Source organism: Sebastes fasciatus, chromosome 4 (genome assembly GCF_043250625.1).
Source record: "Sebastes fasciatus isolate fSebFas1 chromosome 4, fSebFas1.pri, whole genome shotgun sequence".
Lineage (NCBI taxonomy): Eukaryota > Metazoa > Chordata > Actinopteri > Perciformes > Sebastidae > Sebastes > Sebastes fasciatus.
The window spans coordinates 27,758,013-27,777,583 of NC_133798.1; the positions used below are offsets into that span (position 1 = coordinate 27,758,013).

The 19,571-nt window shown below is 44.0% G+C and overlaps 2 protein-coding genes across 3 annotated transcripts; both read right to left on the reverse strand.

Annotated features, from left to right (window-relative positions):
• LOC141766446 (nuclear factor 7, brain-like) lies at positions 1-1,753 on the reverse strand. Its single transcript, XM_074633322.1, has one exon. The coding sequence runs from the start codon at positions 1,512-1,514 to the stop codon at positions 111-113; it is 1,404 nt and encodes a 467-aa protein (XP_074489423.1). The 5' UTR covers positions 1,515-1,753; the 3' UTR covers positions 1-110.
• A 2,250-nt stretch (positions 1,754-4,003) lies between these two features.
• Positions 4,004-18,479, reverse strand: LOC141766448 (uncharacterized). 2 transcript variants are annotated; one of them, XM_074633326.1, is made up of 13 exons: positions 17,877-18,479; positions 15,746-15,839; positions 15,341-15,428; positions 14,190-14,526; positions 13,954-14,047; positions 12,647-12,734; positions 11,569-11,875; positions 11,016-11,109; positions 10,266-10,353; positions 8,983-9,301; positions 7,775-7,868; positions 7,283-7,370; positions 4,004-6,657 (listed from the first exon to the last, which is right to left on the reverse strand). In XM_074633326.1, the coding sequence occupies exons 1-13, from the start codon at positions 17,935-17,937 to the stop codon at positions 6,088-6,090; spliced, it is 2,322 nt and encodes a 773-aa protein (XP_074489427.1). In that variant the 5' UTR covers positions 17,938-18,479; the 3' UTR covers positions 4,004-6,087. The 2 variants fall into 2 exon arrangements, with proteins under 2 accessions (XP_074489427.1, XP_074489425.1); XM_074633324.1 differs by having other exon boundaries at positions 11,569-11,917; positions 17,877-18,442.
• Positions 18,480-19,571: the final 1,092 nt, after the last annotated feature.

Genomic DNA, 19,571 nt, shown 5'->3' on the forward strand with positions numbered 1-19,571 from the left:
AAAGATATAATCACCACCACCATCATCATCATCATCATCATCATCATCATCATCATCATCATCATCATCATCATCATCATCATCATCATCATCATCATCATCATCATCATCTATTTCTGTTGTCCTACAGTCACAGAGACCTTCACTGGTAAAACCTTCAGTGGGAGATCCTCATCATCATCAGTGTTAATGTATGGAAACATCCTCTCAGTGAAAGTGTGTGTGAAGGTGTGTATGTGTGTGTTAGTATCAGGATCAGAGAACGACAGCTTTCCTTTGTTCCAGTCCAGATTCACTCTGATCCTCTGGAGCTTCTTCTGCACTACGAGATCAGTGGATGAACCTGGTGGGGAGAATGCTCTGTATTCACCATTATAGAACCATATTCTCCATAATCCAGACCGTATGTCTCCCTTCCTCTGGACAGACTCTGCTAACACACCCAGTGACCAGTATGTACTGTCTCCAACCTGGACGTCCCAGCTGTGAGTCCCTGAGTTAAAGCCCTCAGAGCCCAGGACAGAGTAGTAGTAACCATCAATCCTCTCTGGATTATCAGGAAGCTGCTGTTCCTCTCCTCGTCTCACACTGGTCAGATCTTCAGACGGGATGAGTTTAGGATCAGCAGTGTTTGGGTCCAGAATCACAGGAGTGTAGGAGACCATGTCCTTCATCTTGTTCCAGATGTTGAAGGTCAGGTTGCCCAGGTGTTTGGCCTGGTCTATCAGAGCTCCTGAGAGCAGCTGTGGATCCTCCAGCAGGGGGCGCTGCTGGACTCTTTCCACTGCAGCCTTGTAGTTGAGCAGGAATGAGACGTCTTCAGCTCTCAGCTCGTCCTCTGTGGCTCTGACTGTGTCTGAAAGAGCTGCTATCTCTCTGCTCACAGCCTCCATCTTCTCCTTCATCATCTGACTCTTCTGCTCCTCTTCCTCCCTCAGTGCAGCCATCCTGGCCTCCTCTTCCTCTTCTAGAAACTGGTGAAGCTTCTTAAACTGCTCCTTAATCTGCCTCTCTGTGTGTCGGGCCTGGACCTTCATGTGTTCTGCTGTTTGATCAAACTTCACTTTAACGTCTTCAAAAACCTTTAACTTCTCCTTTAAGGGCTCCAGAGTTTCCTGAAGTTCCTTCCTGTGTTGTTGTGCAGCTTCATCGATGGGTCTGAATCTGTGGTCGGTGTGTTTTTCTGAATCTCTGCAGACGACACACACCGGCTGCTGATGGTCCAGACAGAAGAGTTTGAGTTTCTCAGAGTGCAGACTGCAGAGAGCCTCTGAAGATCTCTGAGCTCTCTCCTGTAAGAAACTCTCACACAGGTTCTTTAAAGCCAAGTTAGGAGGTAGAAAGCCCTTTGAATGTCTTTTCTTACAAAGTGGACACTCTTGGACGTGTTTCTCTGTCCACCAGCTCTGCAGACAGACTTTACAGAAGCTGTGGCTACATGACAGCATGACAGGATCTTTAAAGACGTCGTGGCAGACAGAACAGCAGAGATCGTCCTCTAATCTGGAAGCCATTTAGTCTCTGAGTGAAGCTGAAAACACAGCAGGCAGACGGCTCAGCCACTCCCTGTTCCCTGAAAGTTACTTTCACTTTGAGTCTTTGTTCTTGTAAAACTCTGGTTCAGTTTGTGGATTCAGCAGCTGGTTGAAGTGGTAGTATTCCAGTATTCCCAGTATTCCCTCCTGTAGATGTCCTCTCTCAGTGGAAGTGGTGGTTTTGGTCTGATGGTGAATCTTATTGTCCGTCTCTCAGTGCGTGTGTGTGTGTCGTCTCAGTGAGGCAGAATAACAACCTGTTTCCTGGTTTGTCTCGAGGATATTAAATGAAGGCTGAGACGCCGTCTTTGGCCCCGTGGAGTTCTGACTCATGCTCAGTGTGACTGGAGCTGTGATGTTGGAGGGTTACAGCAGAGGGTGCTAGAAATAAAGGGATGGTTCCCACTCAGGTGCTCTTTGGGTGGACTCGGACTGACTGAACGTTTTGGGTATGATTTCTATTTTTCAAATACTATGGTCTTTTATTAAAGATCTTTAAATAATTGCAGAGTTGTATTTCTCACCCGTAAAGTAGGCTAGTATGACACCCTGCCTTTATTTGACACAACATGCCTTTTTTATTAACCCTCTGAGACCGGACCAACTTTACTGTCTTTCAGTTTTAAAGCTAAAGTGAAGATCCTGGTATCATACCAGAATAGCTGTCATTGTTTTGTGTTGTTAATTGATTTACAATAATAAATATATACATAAATTTACATAAAGCAGCATATCTGTCCACTCCCATGTTGATAAGAGTATAAAATACTTGATAAATCTCCATTTAAGGTGCATTTTGAACAGGGTGCATTCACTATAGAGCTTGATGGTAAAAGCCCTATAGTACGTCGAAACATTTTATGAAAAAAAGTCATAGTATAGTATGTCAAAAACATTAGTAGAAAAAGTCATAGTATAGTAGGTCGAAAAATTTCATTGAAAAAGTCAGTCTTTTTAAAAAATTTCATGGAAAAGTCATAGTATAGAATGTCGAAAAATTTTGTGAAAAAAAGTCCTAGTATAGAATGTCGAAAAATTTCATGGATAAAGTGATAGTATAACATGTCGAAAAATTATATGTTGAAATGTTTTATGAAAAACATCGGTTTTAGTGTGTCGAAAAATTTTATGAAAAAATTCATGTCAAAATTTCATGGAAGAATAGTCAGTATCGTATGTCAAAAATGTTATGGAAAAAATGTCATAGTATGGTATGTCGAAAACCTTTTATGCAAAAGTCATAGTTTAGTATGTCAAAACATTTTGTGAAAAAAAGTCCTTGTATAGTATGTCAAAAATTTCATGGAAAAAGTTAGATTATAGTATGTTGAAAAATGTTATGAAAAAAAGTCATAGTATAGAATGTCCAAAGATTTCGTGAAAAAAAGTCATAGTATTATACGTTGAAAAAGTCATTGTATAGTATGTCGAAACATTTTATGAAAAAAAGTCATAGGATAGAATGTCCAAAGAGTTCGTGAAAAAAAATCATAATATAGTACGTCGAATAATTTAGTGAAAAAAAGTCATAGTATCTATTTTATACTTTATACTGAAAATGTTCAACATACTATACTATGACTTTTTATTGCATAATATACTATGACTTGTTAATAACATTCTTACACATGCTATACTATTCCTTTTTTTAATGAAATTTTTCAACATGTTATACTATGACTTTTTTCAAAAAAAAATTCGAAATACACCATGACTTTTTTTCATAACATTTTTCGACATACTATACTATGACTTTCCTTCATACATTTTTTTTCTAAAAACTTTTTTCATGAATTTGTTTGACATACTACACTATTTTTTTTCTCGATATGTTATACTATGAATTTTTGTCATAAAATGTTTCGACACTATACTATGACCTTTTCCATAATTTTTTTTGACAGACAATTTTTCGACATACTATACTACGACTTTTTTCTACATATTATACTATGACATGACTTTTTCAACATTCTATGCTTGATCTGTCTTTTTTCAATTTACTATACTATGACTTTTTTAGGATTTCTTTTGACATACAAAACTATGACATTTTTATTACTTTTCCACACATACTATTTGACTTGTTTCGACATACTATACTATGAGAGTACGTGGAGTGACCTAGATTAGTTAGAAAAAATATTTATTGGCATTAACCCTGATAAGACGTCATGTAAAGCAAGAGTTTATTTTCATTGTCACGTAAATACTGCACACAACTATCAACTTGTTGTTTAAACGCTTTTGAGCAATAAAATCAATGTTGTTTCCACATGACGACTTAAAGCTCATGAACACCTCAAAGTCAAAAGAACGACTTTTCAACTCGGGAAACGGGACCATCTGAGGAGCACGTGAATGCAGCATTAGGGCCAAAACGTTCGTGCAACGCATGAATAAACAATCAAAGTGGAGTTATTTTCCTGCTCCCTAAAATAAAGACACGTAACATCACCACAGACAAATAAGCGATAATGAAACTTTTTAATCTCATGTCGTACAAACTGAGCGAGAAAGAGAAGTCAGTTCAGTCTTTGTTTGGAGGAAACGAGGTGAAACTTGTTAAACATGTTAAAAATTGTGTTCATGTTGCAGCAGACAGAATATTTTTCTTCTTTTGAGGATTCTGTATAAACATTCAGTTATTTATTTTTCTGATGCTTCGCTCCGTCACTTCAGTGTACATGAGAGGAACAAACGTAGCTTTGTCTGTCATCACCACTTTTAAATAAAAAATAATACAAAAGAACATTTTGTAAATAAATACAAAAATGGGGAAACTCTCTTTGGGTGGACCGCCCAAATAAATTCTGTGAGTAGGAAACGCTTGAATGCACGTTACCGTTTGTAAATTAATCTAGTTTGATGTCCTTTGTTTGGCTCCACATAATCAGTCCAAAGTGGTCTATATCCCAGGTTAGTCTATGTACAGTGGTGGTCCACTGGTAACACTGGTGTACACATGTAGGGTCGTATTAAACTTCAACAGGTAGAGCTGCACAATTGTTTAAGTACAATAATCTGTTTTAAATGTTAAACGTATCAGCCCGCCACACATGACAAGTATGTTTTTAAATCCAGTGATTTTTTTATATATATATATATAAATATATATACTGCCTGCCTTTGTGTAAATCATCATCTTGTTATATAACAATCAGTTTCATACATCAAGTTATAAAGCTTTTAAATTTGGGAAAAGAAAAAACGCCCACACAGGCAGCCTGCGTTTTGATTTGCTTGGAAACGGTCTGAGACCACCTCTCGGACCAGTTGTCTTAGTCCGCACCATAGTACGATTACTGCGTTCACAACTGCCCAAAAAAACAACACACCATAGTTTGATTAAAACGGACTAAATGTTGGCTTGTGAGAGAACCCTTAGACACTTAAAAAGTGCACGCTACATTTAGGTGGCTTTTCTTTCAGATGATGTCCTCTTACCGTAACTCATACCACCTGACCTCAGGATGTCCATACTAGAGTAAGAACAATAAATCGATATTAGCTTATTGTGTCAGTGTCGGTTTATATCGGCCAATAAATGCAGAACAAAAATGCCAAATGGAGAAAACTGACAAATTGATTTTTCAGATGTAAAAATGTTTGATAAATATTAGGGCCGTCAAAGTTAACCAGTTAATAACGCATTAACGCAAATTTGTTTTAACGCCACTAATTTCTTTAATACATTAACGCAACTTGTGATTTTTAGGTTGTAGCGGCTCAGTTTTAAAGCTAGAGTGAAGAAACTGGTATCTAAAAACCTAATCTAAAACCTAAGAAATGCATTGGTACCAACCATGTCATACTAGCTTGTCGAGAAGGAGGTTAAATAACGCTACAAACATTTGCTAAATTTTGGCGAGGACCACTTTATGATAATCGCATGCAGTTTGAGGCAAGTCATAGTCAAGTCAGCACACTGACACACTGACAGCTGGTTGTTGCCTGTTGGGCTGCAGTTTACCATCTTATGGTTTGAGCATATTTTAATGCTAAATGCAGTACCTGTGAGGGTTTCTGGACTATATTTTTCATTGTTTTTTTGTTGTTAATTGATTTCCAATAATTAATATATACAAACATTTGCATAAAACATATTTGTCCACTCCCATGTTGATAAGAGTATTAAATACTTGACAAATCTCCCTTGAACATATATTTTGAACAGATAAAAAATGTGGGATTAATTTGCAATAAAATATTTTAACCGTTTGACAGCCCTAATATATATATTGATATGTTCTAAAAAAGATCCAATAACAGTGTGTTGGTTGATTTAAAGATTTTAAAATTTTCCGTATTGGCCTAAAAAATTAAAATCATACCTTAGACGAACGAGGCTGAACGAGATTTAAGGAAGTGTGCAGCCCTCCTGTTGAAATGGTCTACATCCACAGGTGGTGTACGTCTCCAAGACCAGCTCTGTGAGGAAGACCAACCAGGTCTACGTTTCCTGTGTGGTCTGTCAGTGAGGTTTACAAGGTCCAGACCTCCACCACAGACCAGAATGTCTCTACAGGGACGGTCTACGTCCCCAGCTGGACTACATGAGGGAGTTGAGGTGTCCAGAGTGTCCTACAGAGTTCAGCATCAAGGCCCTCTGGTCAAGCACCTCCCTCTCTCGGCCCAGCGTGGCCCTCTCCTGCTCCACCATGGCTCTGTCCCGCTCCACCGCCGCCCTCTCCCTCTCCAGCCACAGCCTCTCGGCCTGCACTGCCGCCCTCTCTCTCTCCACCGACGCCCTGTCTCTCTCCACCATCTCCCTGTCTCGCTCCAGCGCCGCCCTATCCCTCTCCACCATCTCCCACTCCCTCTCCAGTCCTCCCAGCGGCCCGTCACACGCCTCTGAGACGCGCTGGTTCTGCTCGCCGGCGTCGCTGAACGCCTCCTGTCCGTAGTCCGAGGAGGATGAGGGGGGAGGGGGAGGGGCGGGCCTGGATCTGTGTCTGGGGGCGGGGTCGGGGTGCTGCTCATCGTCCTGGGTGACGGGGGTGAGGAGGGGGGCGCTGCCCGTCAGGCGGCCCTCCATGGCTTCATTCATCAGGTTAAACCACGGCCAGGAGGACGTGCTGTCTGCTACGTTCTCCATCCCAACAGGAGGATACTTCAGATCCTACAGGGAGGAGGGGGAGGGGAGAGGGGGTTAGGGAGAGGAGAGAGAGTAGAGAGGAGGAGAGATAGAGAGCGAGAGGAGACAGACGGTAGAGAGAGGAGGTAGCAAGACGAGAGACGATGTGGGGAGAAAGGAGAGGAAAGAGAGACGGTGGAGGTGGAGAGAGGAGAGGAGAGAGGAGGTAGCGAGAGGAGAGAGAGGAGGTGGGAGAAAAAGGAGAGTAGAGAGAGAAGGGGGAGAGAGGGAGGACAGGGTAGGAGGAGAGAGGAGGACAGAGGAAAAATAAAGGAGAGAAAATAGTCCTCAACAAAGTCACTATTTCTTCCTGTTGGTTTGATGTAACTACAGTGAGCAGCTGTTTGAGGAGATCACTGATGGATCTATAGATCAGTGTTTTTAAAGATCTTCAGTAGGAACCAATGAGCTAAGAGCCACAGACAGGAAGTCAGACGGTACAGAGGGACGGACCAACAGACAGGAAGTCAGACCGTACAGAGGGACGGACCAACAGACAGGAAGTCAGACCGTACAGAGGGACGGACCAACAGACAGGAAGTCAGACCGTACAGAGGGACGGAACAACATGTTGTTGGTTTGATAGAGAATAAAATCAGTCTGATCTAACCTTGTATCTCCTCTTCAGATTGTCCCATTTCTTTGCCATCTGGTAGGTTGAGACTTTCCCCTGCAGCCCCAGCTCCTTCAGGATGGCCCTGAGAGGAGAGAGGTGAGAGGAGAGACGAGAGGAGAGACGAGAGAGAGGAGGAGGAGGGAAGAGTGAGAGGAGGAGAGAGGTGGGAGGAGGAGGAGGGACGAGGAGGAGGGAGGAGAGATGAGAGGGAGGAGGAGGGAGGAGGAGGAAGGAGAGAAGAGTAGAGTGACACCATGAGGGGAGGAGAGGAAAGGAGAGGAGAGGAGAGGAGTGAGAGGAGAGAGGAGAGACACCATGAACACCAAGACAGACTCAGACTGATGTGAGACTGTTGTACCTCTACAGGAACAGACGGCACCATTATATGTATGTATTCACTATATAACAGACGGCACCATTATATCTATTCATGATATAACAGACGGCACCATTATATGTATTCTTGATATACAGACAGCCTCTTACTTCCAGGCAGCTTTGGCAGCGTTTCTCCTCCCGGTGAACAACGCCTCGTTGGCAGCTCTCAGTTTGATCATCCTCCTGGTGTCCTGGTCCGTCACTGTGGCCGACAGACACAAACATCAGAGAGGCTAAGAAACAACATACAGCTGCTAAATGTCAGCTTGATGCCGGTCTTATTGAATGTATGCTCTGTGGTGAAGCCAAAGACAATTTTCAACATGGAAGACAATAAAGTTAAGAGCAACACACACCGGTTGTATGGAGGACGGAACCTGACAAAATAATAATAAATGTATATATGTATGTATTTATTTATATGTTTAAGCATTTATTTCTTTAATTATTTATTTATGCATGATTTTCCCTTTGCATTTGACCCCTTATTTATTTCCCCAAACTTATTTTTCGCCGATTGGATGGCGAGCACTTCTGTTGTGTAAACTGCTCAGAAACCCCCTTATTGTCAATCTAGCTCGGAAAGCCATCCATCCTCTGAATGCTCTAGGTCTGTAGTTTGTGGCTGTAAAGTTTCATGAGGCTGTGATTATCCTAGAGGTCACCACAGGTCATTTTATACAGTGAGGTCACGTTTTAAAAAAAAAAAAGGTCTCCCAATGAAATGTCTACTATGGGGACTACCATCATCACACATGAATACAGTTGGGCTCATTGGATCCACAAGAGTCTCAGCTTTACAGTGATACCAAATTTATGTAATTCAAGACTGTTTAGGGACCCCAGTATGTAGAAATATTCAGATACACCATTTTAGAACAGGAGACAACAACACATTTCTACTGCATTCAAAAAAACTACATGTGATTATCATGAGGTGGGCATTTCTGTGAAGGGGAGACTCGTGGGTACCCATAGAACCCATTTTCATTCACATATCTGGAGGTCAGAGGTCAAGGGACCCCTTTGAAAATGGCCATGACAGTTTTTCCTCGCCAAAATTTAGCATAAGTTTGGAGCGTTATTTGACCTCCCTCACCTTCACTCTAGACTGAACCTGCTAAAGCCTCTGAAAGACAGAAAAGTCTGTCGGGATCGCCCATGTTAAAAGACAAAATCTAAATATCCATAAAATAGAATATAGCACACAAAACACTATAAAAGGTCTTTAACAATATAGATACACTCAAATAAAACACTAAATAAAATCATCTGTATCAGAGACATTTCTACTAATAAAGAAGGAGCCATCTTACTTTTATAGGAGAGGTCTGAGGGCGTCGAACACTCCTCTCCACTGGCGTCGATGTAGGTTACGTTCCCATCAGCATCGGCGGTGTCGCCTCCCACCATGCTCTCCAGCTCCGACACGCTGCTCCTCTCCGCCATCAGACAGTCTCTGTCGGGAGGCGGAGACGAGCCGAAGACACCGTCCTCCTCGCTGCTCCAGACGGGCGTCACTCTCGGAGCTTTTCCCGCCAGCCGTCCCTCCAGAGCGTCACTCATCAGCTGGAACCAGGGCCAGGAGGCCGGGTTAGTCTGGCCCTCCATCCCTCGAGGAGGGAACTTCAGGTCCTGCACACACACACACAGTCTTTACAGAGGAGAAGCTGGAAGCAGCACATGTTTAACAGGGACGATTAACTGATTATCGAAACTCCAGTTTAACATAACTGAAGACCAAATTCTCACATTGAGAACTTGGAACCATCAAATCTTTGATCTTGAAAAATGGCTTAAACGATTAAATCACTATAAAAAAAATGTTCTGTCGATCAAACAATCTATTAATCGACTAATCGTTGCAACTCTAATCTTACATTTGTGCAAACAGGACACAAGATGTTTCAATGTAAATAGATTAGGGCTGTCAATCGATTCAAATATTTAATCGTGATTAATTGCATGATTGTCCATAATTAATCTCAATTAATCGCACATATTTTATCTGTTCAAAATGTACCTTAAAGGGAGATAGTATTTAATACTCTTATCAACATGGGAGTGGACAAATAGGCTGCTTTATGCAAATGTATGTATATATTTATTAATGGAAATCAATTAACAACTCAAAACGATGACAAATATTGTCCAGAAACCCTCACAGGTACTGCATTTAGCATAAAAAATATGCTCAAATCATAACATGGCAAACTGCAGCCCAACAGACAACAACAGCTGTCAGCGTGTCAGCGTGTCAGACTTGACTATGACTTGCCCCAAACGGCATGCGATTATCATAATGTGGTCTTCGCCAAAATTTAGCACACGTTTGTAGCGTTATTTAACCTCCTTCTCGACAAGCTAGTATGACATGGTTGGTACTAATGGATTCATTAGGTTTTTCTAGTTTCATATGATACCAGTATCTTCACTCTAGCTTTAAAACTGAGCCGCTACAACCTCCAAAATATCGATTGCGTTAATGTGTTAAAGAAATTAGTGGCCTTAAAACAAATTTGCGTTAATGCGTTATCGCCCTTAAATAAATAAATACTGCCAACCTTCCTGTACAGGTAAGACTATTAGTTGTCGTCACCTTGAATTTGGTCTTCAGGTTGTCCCACTTCTTGGCGACCTGGTCAGGTGTTATCTTCCCCGTCAGACCCATCTCCTTCACTATCCCCCTGAGGACAAAACAAAACTAATTAATGACATAAAAACAGGATTATTCACAATGTTGGCTTTATTTACAACTGGATGGGGATTATAAGAGAATCATTTAAACAGCATTTGTATAGGAATGATTCTTTACAGCAGCCCACTGCTCCTTAAGCTAAGGATGGGTTAAATGCAGTGATAAAGTGGCTTCAGTTCGCTGTCAGAAAGGGCTGTCTGATGGCCAGGTAATGCTGTGACAATATTCTAAATATAGCGTACACTTAAACTGATATTGATTTTTTGAAGTGTTTGAAATCCGTTTTTCTGCTGCTCCCGTCCACGGCCGCTTTACCTTGCTGTCAGACAGCCCTTTCTGACGGGGAACTGAAGCCGTCTTCAAAGCCACCAGACTCCATTCACAAAAACAGTAGTTTTACCTCACAGAACATGGGAGTACACAAACAACCCTACTTGGGAAAATCTGAACCCTTTCAGTTATTTTCAAACTTAGCACAGCTAACGTTGAAGCTAGTGCTTCACATTATTCCTAATCTTATTGATTAGTCTACTGTGGTAACCTACATCACTGCTCTCTGCTGACGGCTGAGTGGGTTTTTCCATTTGAAAACACCAGAACAGAACGCAGATGGACTGCCCTTTAAAGAGATTATACTTAGTGCTCCTTTACCTCCAGGCCGGCTTGGCAGTGTTCCTCCTCCCCGTAAACAGAGACTCGTTAGCGGCTCGTAACTCAATTAGTCGCCTGGTGTCTTCTTCTGTCACTGGAATGAAGGTTAAAGGTCAAAAACTCAATTACAGTTCTGATTTTAGAGTTTGCTAACAGATGAACATCTCATCACTTTAACATGAATGATTCCGGCAGTCATTGAGAACACCCAGCATATTTTTTATTTACTTGGGTATTTCCATTTTATGCTACTTTATACTTCTACTCCACTACCGTAGGTGTGAACGTGAGTGTGAATGGTTGTCTGTCTCTATGTGTTGGCCCTGTGATAGTCTGGCGACCTGTCCAGGGTGTACCCCGCCTTCGCCCAATGTCAGCTGGGATCGGTTCCAGCCCCCCTGCGACCCCGAATGGGATAAGCGGTTACGGATAATGAACAAATGAATGAATGAATAGGTGAATTGAATTTTTTCCCACCCCTTTAAGATATACTGACTCAAAATGTGCTCAGAGCAGAGCATTAAAGGGTAAATAGTTTTCTAGCATTTCTTACGTTTATAAGTGAACTCGGCCATCCGCTGCAGATCTCCCAGAGCCGTGGACCCGTTCTTGTCTTCATTATCAACCAGCAGGTCCATCTCCGACTCCGTCAGGAACTCCGCCATCCCCCCTCGGCTGCGGCGGGCTCGTTTCTTGGGCGTCGGCGACAGCGGCTCACAGTCCTCATCTTCATCCTCCACGATAGGCGTGAGGATGGGCGCCCCCCCGGCGAAGCGCCCCTCCATGGCGTCGTTCATTCGGTAGAACCAGGGCCAGGAGCTCGGGTTGGTCTCCACACCTCGAGCGGGAAACTTCAGCTCCTGGTAGAGACAGAAAGCTCTACAGATCGTCCACAGAGGGACCTTATCCTCCTGTCAACACTCCTGTTTATCCACAACTCACAGCGACATCACTGCGTCTCTACACCATCAAGTCATTAACCGTTTTAATTTGTGCACCGTAACAAAAGGATGTCACGTATTTAAAAAGTGATGGTGATGGCAGGAAGATTTGGTCACAAGCTGTGAAGTAATGAGGGGAATTAACCCTCAAACATCAGGCCTCATGCAAGAACCTCTTATCCTAAACCTCTCTGCGTTTTCCTGTTTGTACGGTTGTTCCAAGTCAAATTCACCAAACTCTCTTAAGTCGCTCGTTTCAACTTGATGAACGTTCATGAGTCAGAGACCATTCTAGAGATCTGATCATCAGTAGAACTGATATGGTTTGGTTTTGAAATGTTGGTGAGAACCGTGTCGAACGGACTATTTTTATAAGCAAAATTATTATTTTTTAAATCAATATTTGTGTTAAATTATTGATTTCTTTAGTACGTAGCTGCTTATTACATGGCTATGTTATAATTAACAAGTCAAACTAGTGTGTTCCCCCTGTGAAGAGAGGCAGGCTGTCTGTACTCCACCACTTCTCAACTTTGTTCTCCAAGTTCTCTAAATTCTCTCATGCGTTCCACTAAAGAAGGAATCTGTTGGTACGAGCGGTTCTTGCACGAAGCCCAGTGTCACCTAAACAGAGACGTCGCTACGAGTCGTGGATAAGTGGTCTGTGGAGTGGGAGGTGGTAGGACTTACCTTGTATCTCCTCTTCAGGTTGTCCCACTTCTTTGCCAACTGATCGGTGGTCAGCTTCCCCTGCAGACCCAGTTCGTACAGGATGGCTCTGAAAGAAACCACATGAAGGGTGAATCCCTGACTGAAGGCTGTAAATAAACAAATCATGGTTCGCCTTTCTTAACACTTTAATGTTCTGCTCGACTGTTTGGTAGAGCACATTTTGAGTCACTATATCTAATAGAAAAATGTGCTGAACCTGAGCCTCTCTATCGCTCAGTTTAGGTACGTTATGCTAAAAGAATTCCACTAGATGACGCTGTGTCTTTAAATAACATGCCTTTTCACTAAATAACAACAATGAATATTCAAAAGTTTTTTTTAAGATGATACAGTTTATATTATATATATATATATATATATTTTTACTAGGGATGTAAAACCGAACCGTAAAAAAATTAACCGTTCAATGACTGTACAAACTGAACCGAACCTTGTTGAACCGTTGCACCACTATTAAATACAGGCCTGCTAATTATCTGATGAGTTGCCAGAGACATAGAAGAGGAAGTTACCTAGTTAGCTAGTCCAACTTGTTGCTTTAATTAACTGAGGGTTTTCATTTTATTTTTAGTTTCCTCCACCTTAGCTTAGTGTGTTTATTTTCACAAAGAAAACCAGATAAAAGTCCCGTTATAGAAATAAGCGAATCTCAGTGCAGCCCGGTGCGGTGTCGGTGCTGGAAGTGAGAAGACGGTGAACTTCCAAAAAGTCCTGAAACTGCATTTCAAACGTCGGACCTCAGCAACATGTCTATCTGTCCTCCGGTGCGCTGTGGCTGGCGTGTGGCAGTGTGGCTCCTCGGTGCAGCAGCAGCCAAACGGCCGCCTCGCCAAGAGGAGGCGGCGAAGAAGAGAGCGAGTGAGTGAGTGAGAGAGAGTCGGTGTGTTGAGATAATTCTGGTCTCATTTGTGGTCTGATAAACAGGAAATTCATCGAAACTGGTTTAATCTAAACTGGGTTGAAAAACTATGCAATCTGGTTGCCATGGTAATAAATTACGTCTGACTATTAACCACACCCCCATTCTCTGTTTGAGAAAGAACGTTAACCAAAAAACAGGAAGTAACTCTAGCTGGAGGGGGGCTTTAATATCATTTGTTTGTCTGCACAAATCTTGTAGGTGACCTATTTTGGATTCAAAACAGCGCATTTCGTCTAAAGGTGACAAGTTTGCCTGCCTGTTAAGCGTCTCACAGCTCTACATGAGTGAGGGGAAGCTGTTCTGCTGGTGCAGGTAGTGAACACAGGAGGGAAACCTGACTCACCTCCAGGCTGGTTTGGCTGAATGTTTCCTGCCGGTGAAGAGAGCTTCGTTCGCAGCTCGAAGTTTGATCATTCTTTCCGTTTCTGGTTCGGTCACTGTGAACCAGAACAACAGTTTTTGGTTACGATGGTTAAGAGAATAAAACAGATTGGAAGAGAAAGAAAATAACTTTGCAATAGATTAAATGTGAGTTATATTTCCACCCACTGTGTGTCTCCGTATCGCGGTAAAACCTACTTTTATAGGAGCACTCGCTCATTCTCCTCCAGCCCATAGGGACTCCCTCAGCAGGAGCAGCCTCAGCGTGGCCCGTCCCATCATGCTCTGCAGCCTCCTGCGCCACCGTGTCCTCCATCTCCGTTTTGATGAGGAACTCCAGGATGTCGGTGTTCTCCTGGTTCTGGCTGGGCTGGTTGTTGCAGCGGTGGCCGGCGTTACCGGCGGTCTCCGGGCTCAGCACCAGGTTGCTGTTGTAGAGGCGACCGTGCATGGCTTCATCCATGATGTGGAACCAGGGCCACGACTCGACGACACCCCCGATGTGGTCCTGGCCCTGGTAGGGCTGCTTCAGGTCCTGCAAAACACAGCAAAGACTTACAGACATCCCGTCCTCCAGGCTAACATGATTCTGTTAACACTCATCCAGCTAACTTGGCTCTTCAAACACAGCCAAAGGATTGATTTGTTAACCCTGAATCTAGTTATATTGACCAACAGTGCGCTCTTATTTTGAAATAAAGACAACAAGATCAGCTTTCATATGATTGGCTGATCATGAACAACAGATTCATGGCCTTAAGTCTCATTTGATGACACTTCCATTATTGTTATAAAGTTAGTTATTATGAGTGAATGCTGTTAGACTGTGAGTGATGTGTGCATTAATGAAGCAGATTTAATTGCATGACTTTAATCCTTTAGCTTTAATTTAGAAACTCATTCCAATTAAAACATTTTTTTTTTCAATCCAAGTATATACAGTATATTTATGAGGCAAGTAAATTTCATACATTTCAGTGTTCAAATGACAGATTCCCTTTATAATATCATAGTAAAATCTTTTCTTTTTTAAAAGTGTACCTATTATATTCTGTTGTGTATTTTATCATGTACAATTATTTAACTCTTTATTGTCAAAAGTGTGACCAACAGATCAGATCAGGTCCCCACGGAGCAATTCAAACGGGATCAAAAAATATTTGTCCTCTCCGTTGACTACCGTTCATATTTTTTCACCACACCCATGGTGGTCCACCTGAAGGGGCAGGACTTCGCCTCTCTATTTCAGAGAGCAGTTTTAACAAACTGTGATGGTGGTACATGCTGCTGTTTCAGATAAACACAGATGGTTGTGGCTAACTTAAAGCCTCAGCGTATCACAACGTTACCTTGTATTTTGTCCGAAGGTTGTCCCATTTCTTGGCGATCTGGTCAGCTGTCAGCTTCCCCTCCAGACCCAGGCCCTTTAAGATGGTGCTGAGGAACAAACAGGAGTGTCAGCTGAGAGGAAACACTCACCAACAGACCACGGGGGAGGGAGTATTTACATCCTTAATTAATTTATGGACTAACTGATTAATGGACTAATGGTTTCAGCTGTGTGTGGGGAGTTTGATTTATACCGAAACATCATACTTTATAAGCTCTTTATATGTTTTATGTGCAGAAATCTAGTAACTAAAGCAGATAAATGTGGCATGAAAAGAAAATACTCAAGTAAAGTACCTCAGATTTGTACTTAAATACAGTATTTGAGTAAATGTACTTAGTTAAACAGAAGTTTTGGTTCATACCTCCACGCTATTTTGGCAGAGTTTCGTTTCCCCGTGAACAGAGCCTCGTTGGACGCCCTGAACTCAATCAGCCTCTTCACATCCTCCTCAGTCACTGCAGGTAGAGGGGTCAAAGGTCAAGAGTTAGGGTCGAGATCATCTGATGCATCAGTTAACATGCAAAGGGACACTGGGAGCACGGGACACTGGGAGAATAGGACACTGGGAGCACAGGACACTGGGAGCACAGAACACTGGGAACACAGGACACTGGGAACACAGGACACTGGGAGAATAGGACACTGGGAACACAGGACACTGGGAGCACAGGACACTGGGAGCACAGGACACTGGGAACACAGGACACTGGGAGAATAGGACACTGGGAGCACAGGACACTGGGAACACAGGACACTGGGAGAATAGGACACTGGGAACACAGGACACTGGGAGCACAGGACACTGGGAGCACAGGACACTGGGAACACAGGACACTGGGAACACAGGACACTGGGAACACAGGACACTGGGAGAATAGGACACTGGGAACACAGGACACTGGGAGCACAGGACACTGGGAGCACAGGACACTGGGAGCACAGGACACTGGGAGCACAGGACACTGGGAACACAGGACACTGGGAACACAGGACACTGGGAGAATAGGACACTGGAAGAATAGGACACTGGGAGCACGGGACACTGGGAGAATAGGACACTGGGAGAATAGGACACTGGGAGAATAGGACACTGTGATCACAGGACACTGGGAGAATAGGACACTGGGAGCACGGGACACTGGGAGCACAGGATACTGGGAACACAGGACACTGGGAGAATAGGACACTGGGAGCACAGGATACTGGGAGCACAGGACACTGGGAACACAGGACACTGGGAGAATAGGACACTGGGAGCACAGGATACTGGGAGCACAGGACACTGGGAACACAGGACACTGGGAGAATAGGACACTGGGAGAATAGGACACTGGGAGCACGGGACACTGGGAGAATAGGACACTGGGATCACAGGCCACTGTGATCACAGGACACTGGGATCACAGGACACTGGGAGAATAGGACACTGGGAGCACGGGACACTGGGAGCACAGGATACTGGGGACACAGGACACTGGGAGAATAGGACACTGGGAGCACAGGATACTGGGAGCACAGGACGCTGGGAACACAGGACGCTGGGAGAATAGGACACTGGGAGCACAGGATACTGGGAGCACAGGACACTGGGAACACAGGACACTGGGAACACAGGACACTGGGAGAATAGGACACTGGGAGCACAGGACACTGGGAACACAGGACACTGGGAGCACAGGACACTGGGAGAATAGGACACTGGGAGCAAAGGACACTGGGAGAATAGGACACTGGGAGCGAAGGACACTGGGAGCACAGGACACTGGGAGAATAGGACACTGGGAGCACAGGACACTGGGAGAATAGGACACTGGGAGAATAAGGACACTGGGAGAATAAGGACACTGGGAGCACAGGACACTGGGAGAATAGGACACTTGGAAAATAGGACACTGGGAGAATAGGACACTTGGAGAATAGGACACTGGGAGAATAGGACACTTGGAGAATAGGACACTTGGAGAATAGGACACTTGGAGAATAGGACACTGGGAGAATAGGACACTGGGAGAATAGGACACTTGGAGAATAGGACACTGGGAGAATAGGACACTGGGAGAATAGGACACTGGGAGAATAGGACACTGGGATCACAGGACACTGGGAGAATAGGACACTGGGAGAATAAGGATACTGGGAGAATAAGGACACTGGGAGAATAAGGACACTGGGAGAATAGTGGACACTGGGAGAATAGGATACTGGGATCACAGGACACTGGGAGAATAGGACACTGGGAGAATAAGGATACTGGGAGAATAAGGACACTGGGAGAACAGGACACTGGGAGAATAGGACACTGGGAGAACAGGACACTGGGAGAACAGGACACTGGGAGAACAGGACACTGGGAGAATAGGACACTGGGAGAATAGGACACTGGGAGAACAGGACACTGGGAGAACAGGACACTGGGAGAACAGGACACTGGGAGAATAGGACACTGGGGGAATAAGGATGAACTTCATACTGTTTATTCCAGGATGACTTACTTTTATAGGAGTTTTCTGGGAACTGTGGCAGCGGGTTCAGGGCTGACTCCATCGTGATCATGGAAGAAGAGGGTCTGTACTCCTGGGGCAGCTAGGGAGCGAGGAGAGCAGGGAAGGAAAGGAAGGAAGTGTGCTGGTACTCAGGCCTGATGCTAACTAGCTACATCCGCTAGTTAGCATCCTGCAGGTTTTACCGGCTCCGTTTGTCCCAAAGCAGCAGCGCTCCTCCGTCCATCACGTGAAGCAGTCCCGGTACAGATTTAACCGTTAACTTGAACCGGTTATCTGTCTCCTCCCGAGGCTAACTAACTCCCGGTAAACCGTTAAAAACAAGCAGCTAAAGCTAAGCTAAGCTAAAGCTAAACAACAAACAGTTTCCCGCCACACAACGACACCGGTTTCCGTTAGCTGGGGCTGATTCCGACATCCGTTGTCTAACGTGATTGTGTGCCATCGTCGCTGTAGTGAATATAGCGGTAAACAAAGCCGTTTTCCCCGTTACCGGAGCTTAGCACCGCACCGTTACCGGAGCTTAGCACCGCACCGTTACCGGAGCGCTCTGTCTGAGAGGAGAGGGTGCGCTCGATCACCCGCTCTGGAGATGCCGTCCATCACGTGACCTACAACCGGGGAGGGCGGGGTTAAACAGAAACAGTTAAAGGGACTGTTTGTAACTTTCAGAAATGCTTGTTGACAGCGACACCTGTGGCCGTTAAGTCAACTAAAGTCAGCATCGCGCTTGTGCTCGCTCTAAATAGACATGAACGAGCATCGCTCAAAGCAGTGAGGCGACACACGTCAGCTAAAACCACAATATCACTCTATATTTCAGCTGCTTTGCAGTAATGTTATCTGACCAGGCGGAGGTCTCTCCATGAATCAATGCTGATCCTAGTGTTGGCTTTTCCTGCTTCAGCCTCCTGACCGTGGCCGGAGGGAGACACCGAAACCCGGTCGGAGACGATATCAGTGGGGCTCTCCAACAGCCCCTCTGCCCCCCTGTGACTCTCTCCGTCCCACACACACACACACACACACTATTGCCCCGCCGACACTGGCTCTCCCCCTCTTTCATACACTCTAAATAACACCCCCTACTGTATCCCTCTCTCTCCCTCTGTTACCTGATTGTTTGCACTCCGGCAATATTTGCACTATCTGTTTATATCATGTTTATTTTTGTTTATAGCTTATTTTGTATATTGTATATTCTTAAAATTTAAATTTTTTTTATTCTAACTTTTTATCTATTTTGTTATTATACTGTTTGACTTGCACCAACATAACCAAAGTAAATTCCTAGTGTAAATCTCTTACACCTGGCAATAAACACAATTCTGATTCTGATTCTAACGTTTCTCTCTGCGGAGCCCCGTCACTTCACAAGACACGGAAAACCTCTGTTGTTCTGGAGGAGCGGCAGCATTTATTTCTGCACAAACGTCCACTGTACATTCACTAGATATTCTCAGAGCTAAATGAACTCTTCTGCAGTGTGGAGTGAGTGCGCGTTCACGTCTAGAGGTGGAGCGAGACAGCGAGAACGCGCGCGGTGTGTTAGTGAAGGCGAGCTGGCAGAGGAGCAGAGACTCCAGCCACACACGAGCGCGCATATGCGAAAGCGCGCATGTGTCCCGCCCGGTACATTTATACGCTTAAAAAGTTACAAACAGTCCCTTTAAGGTGTATGATAAT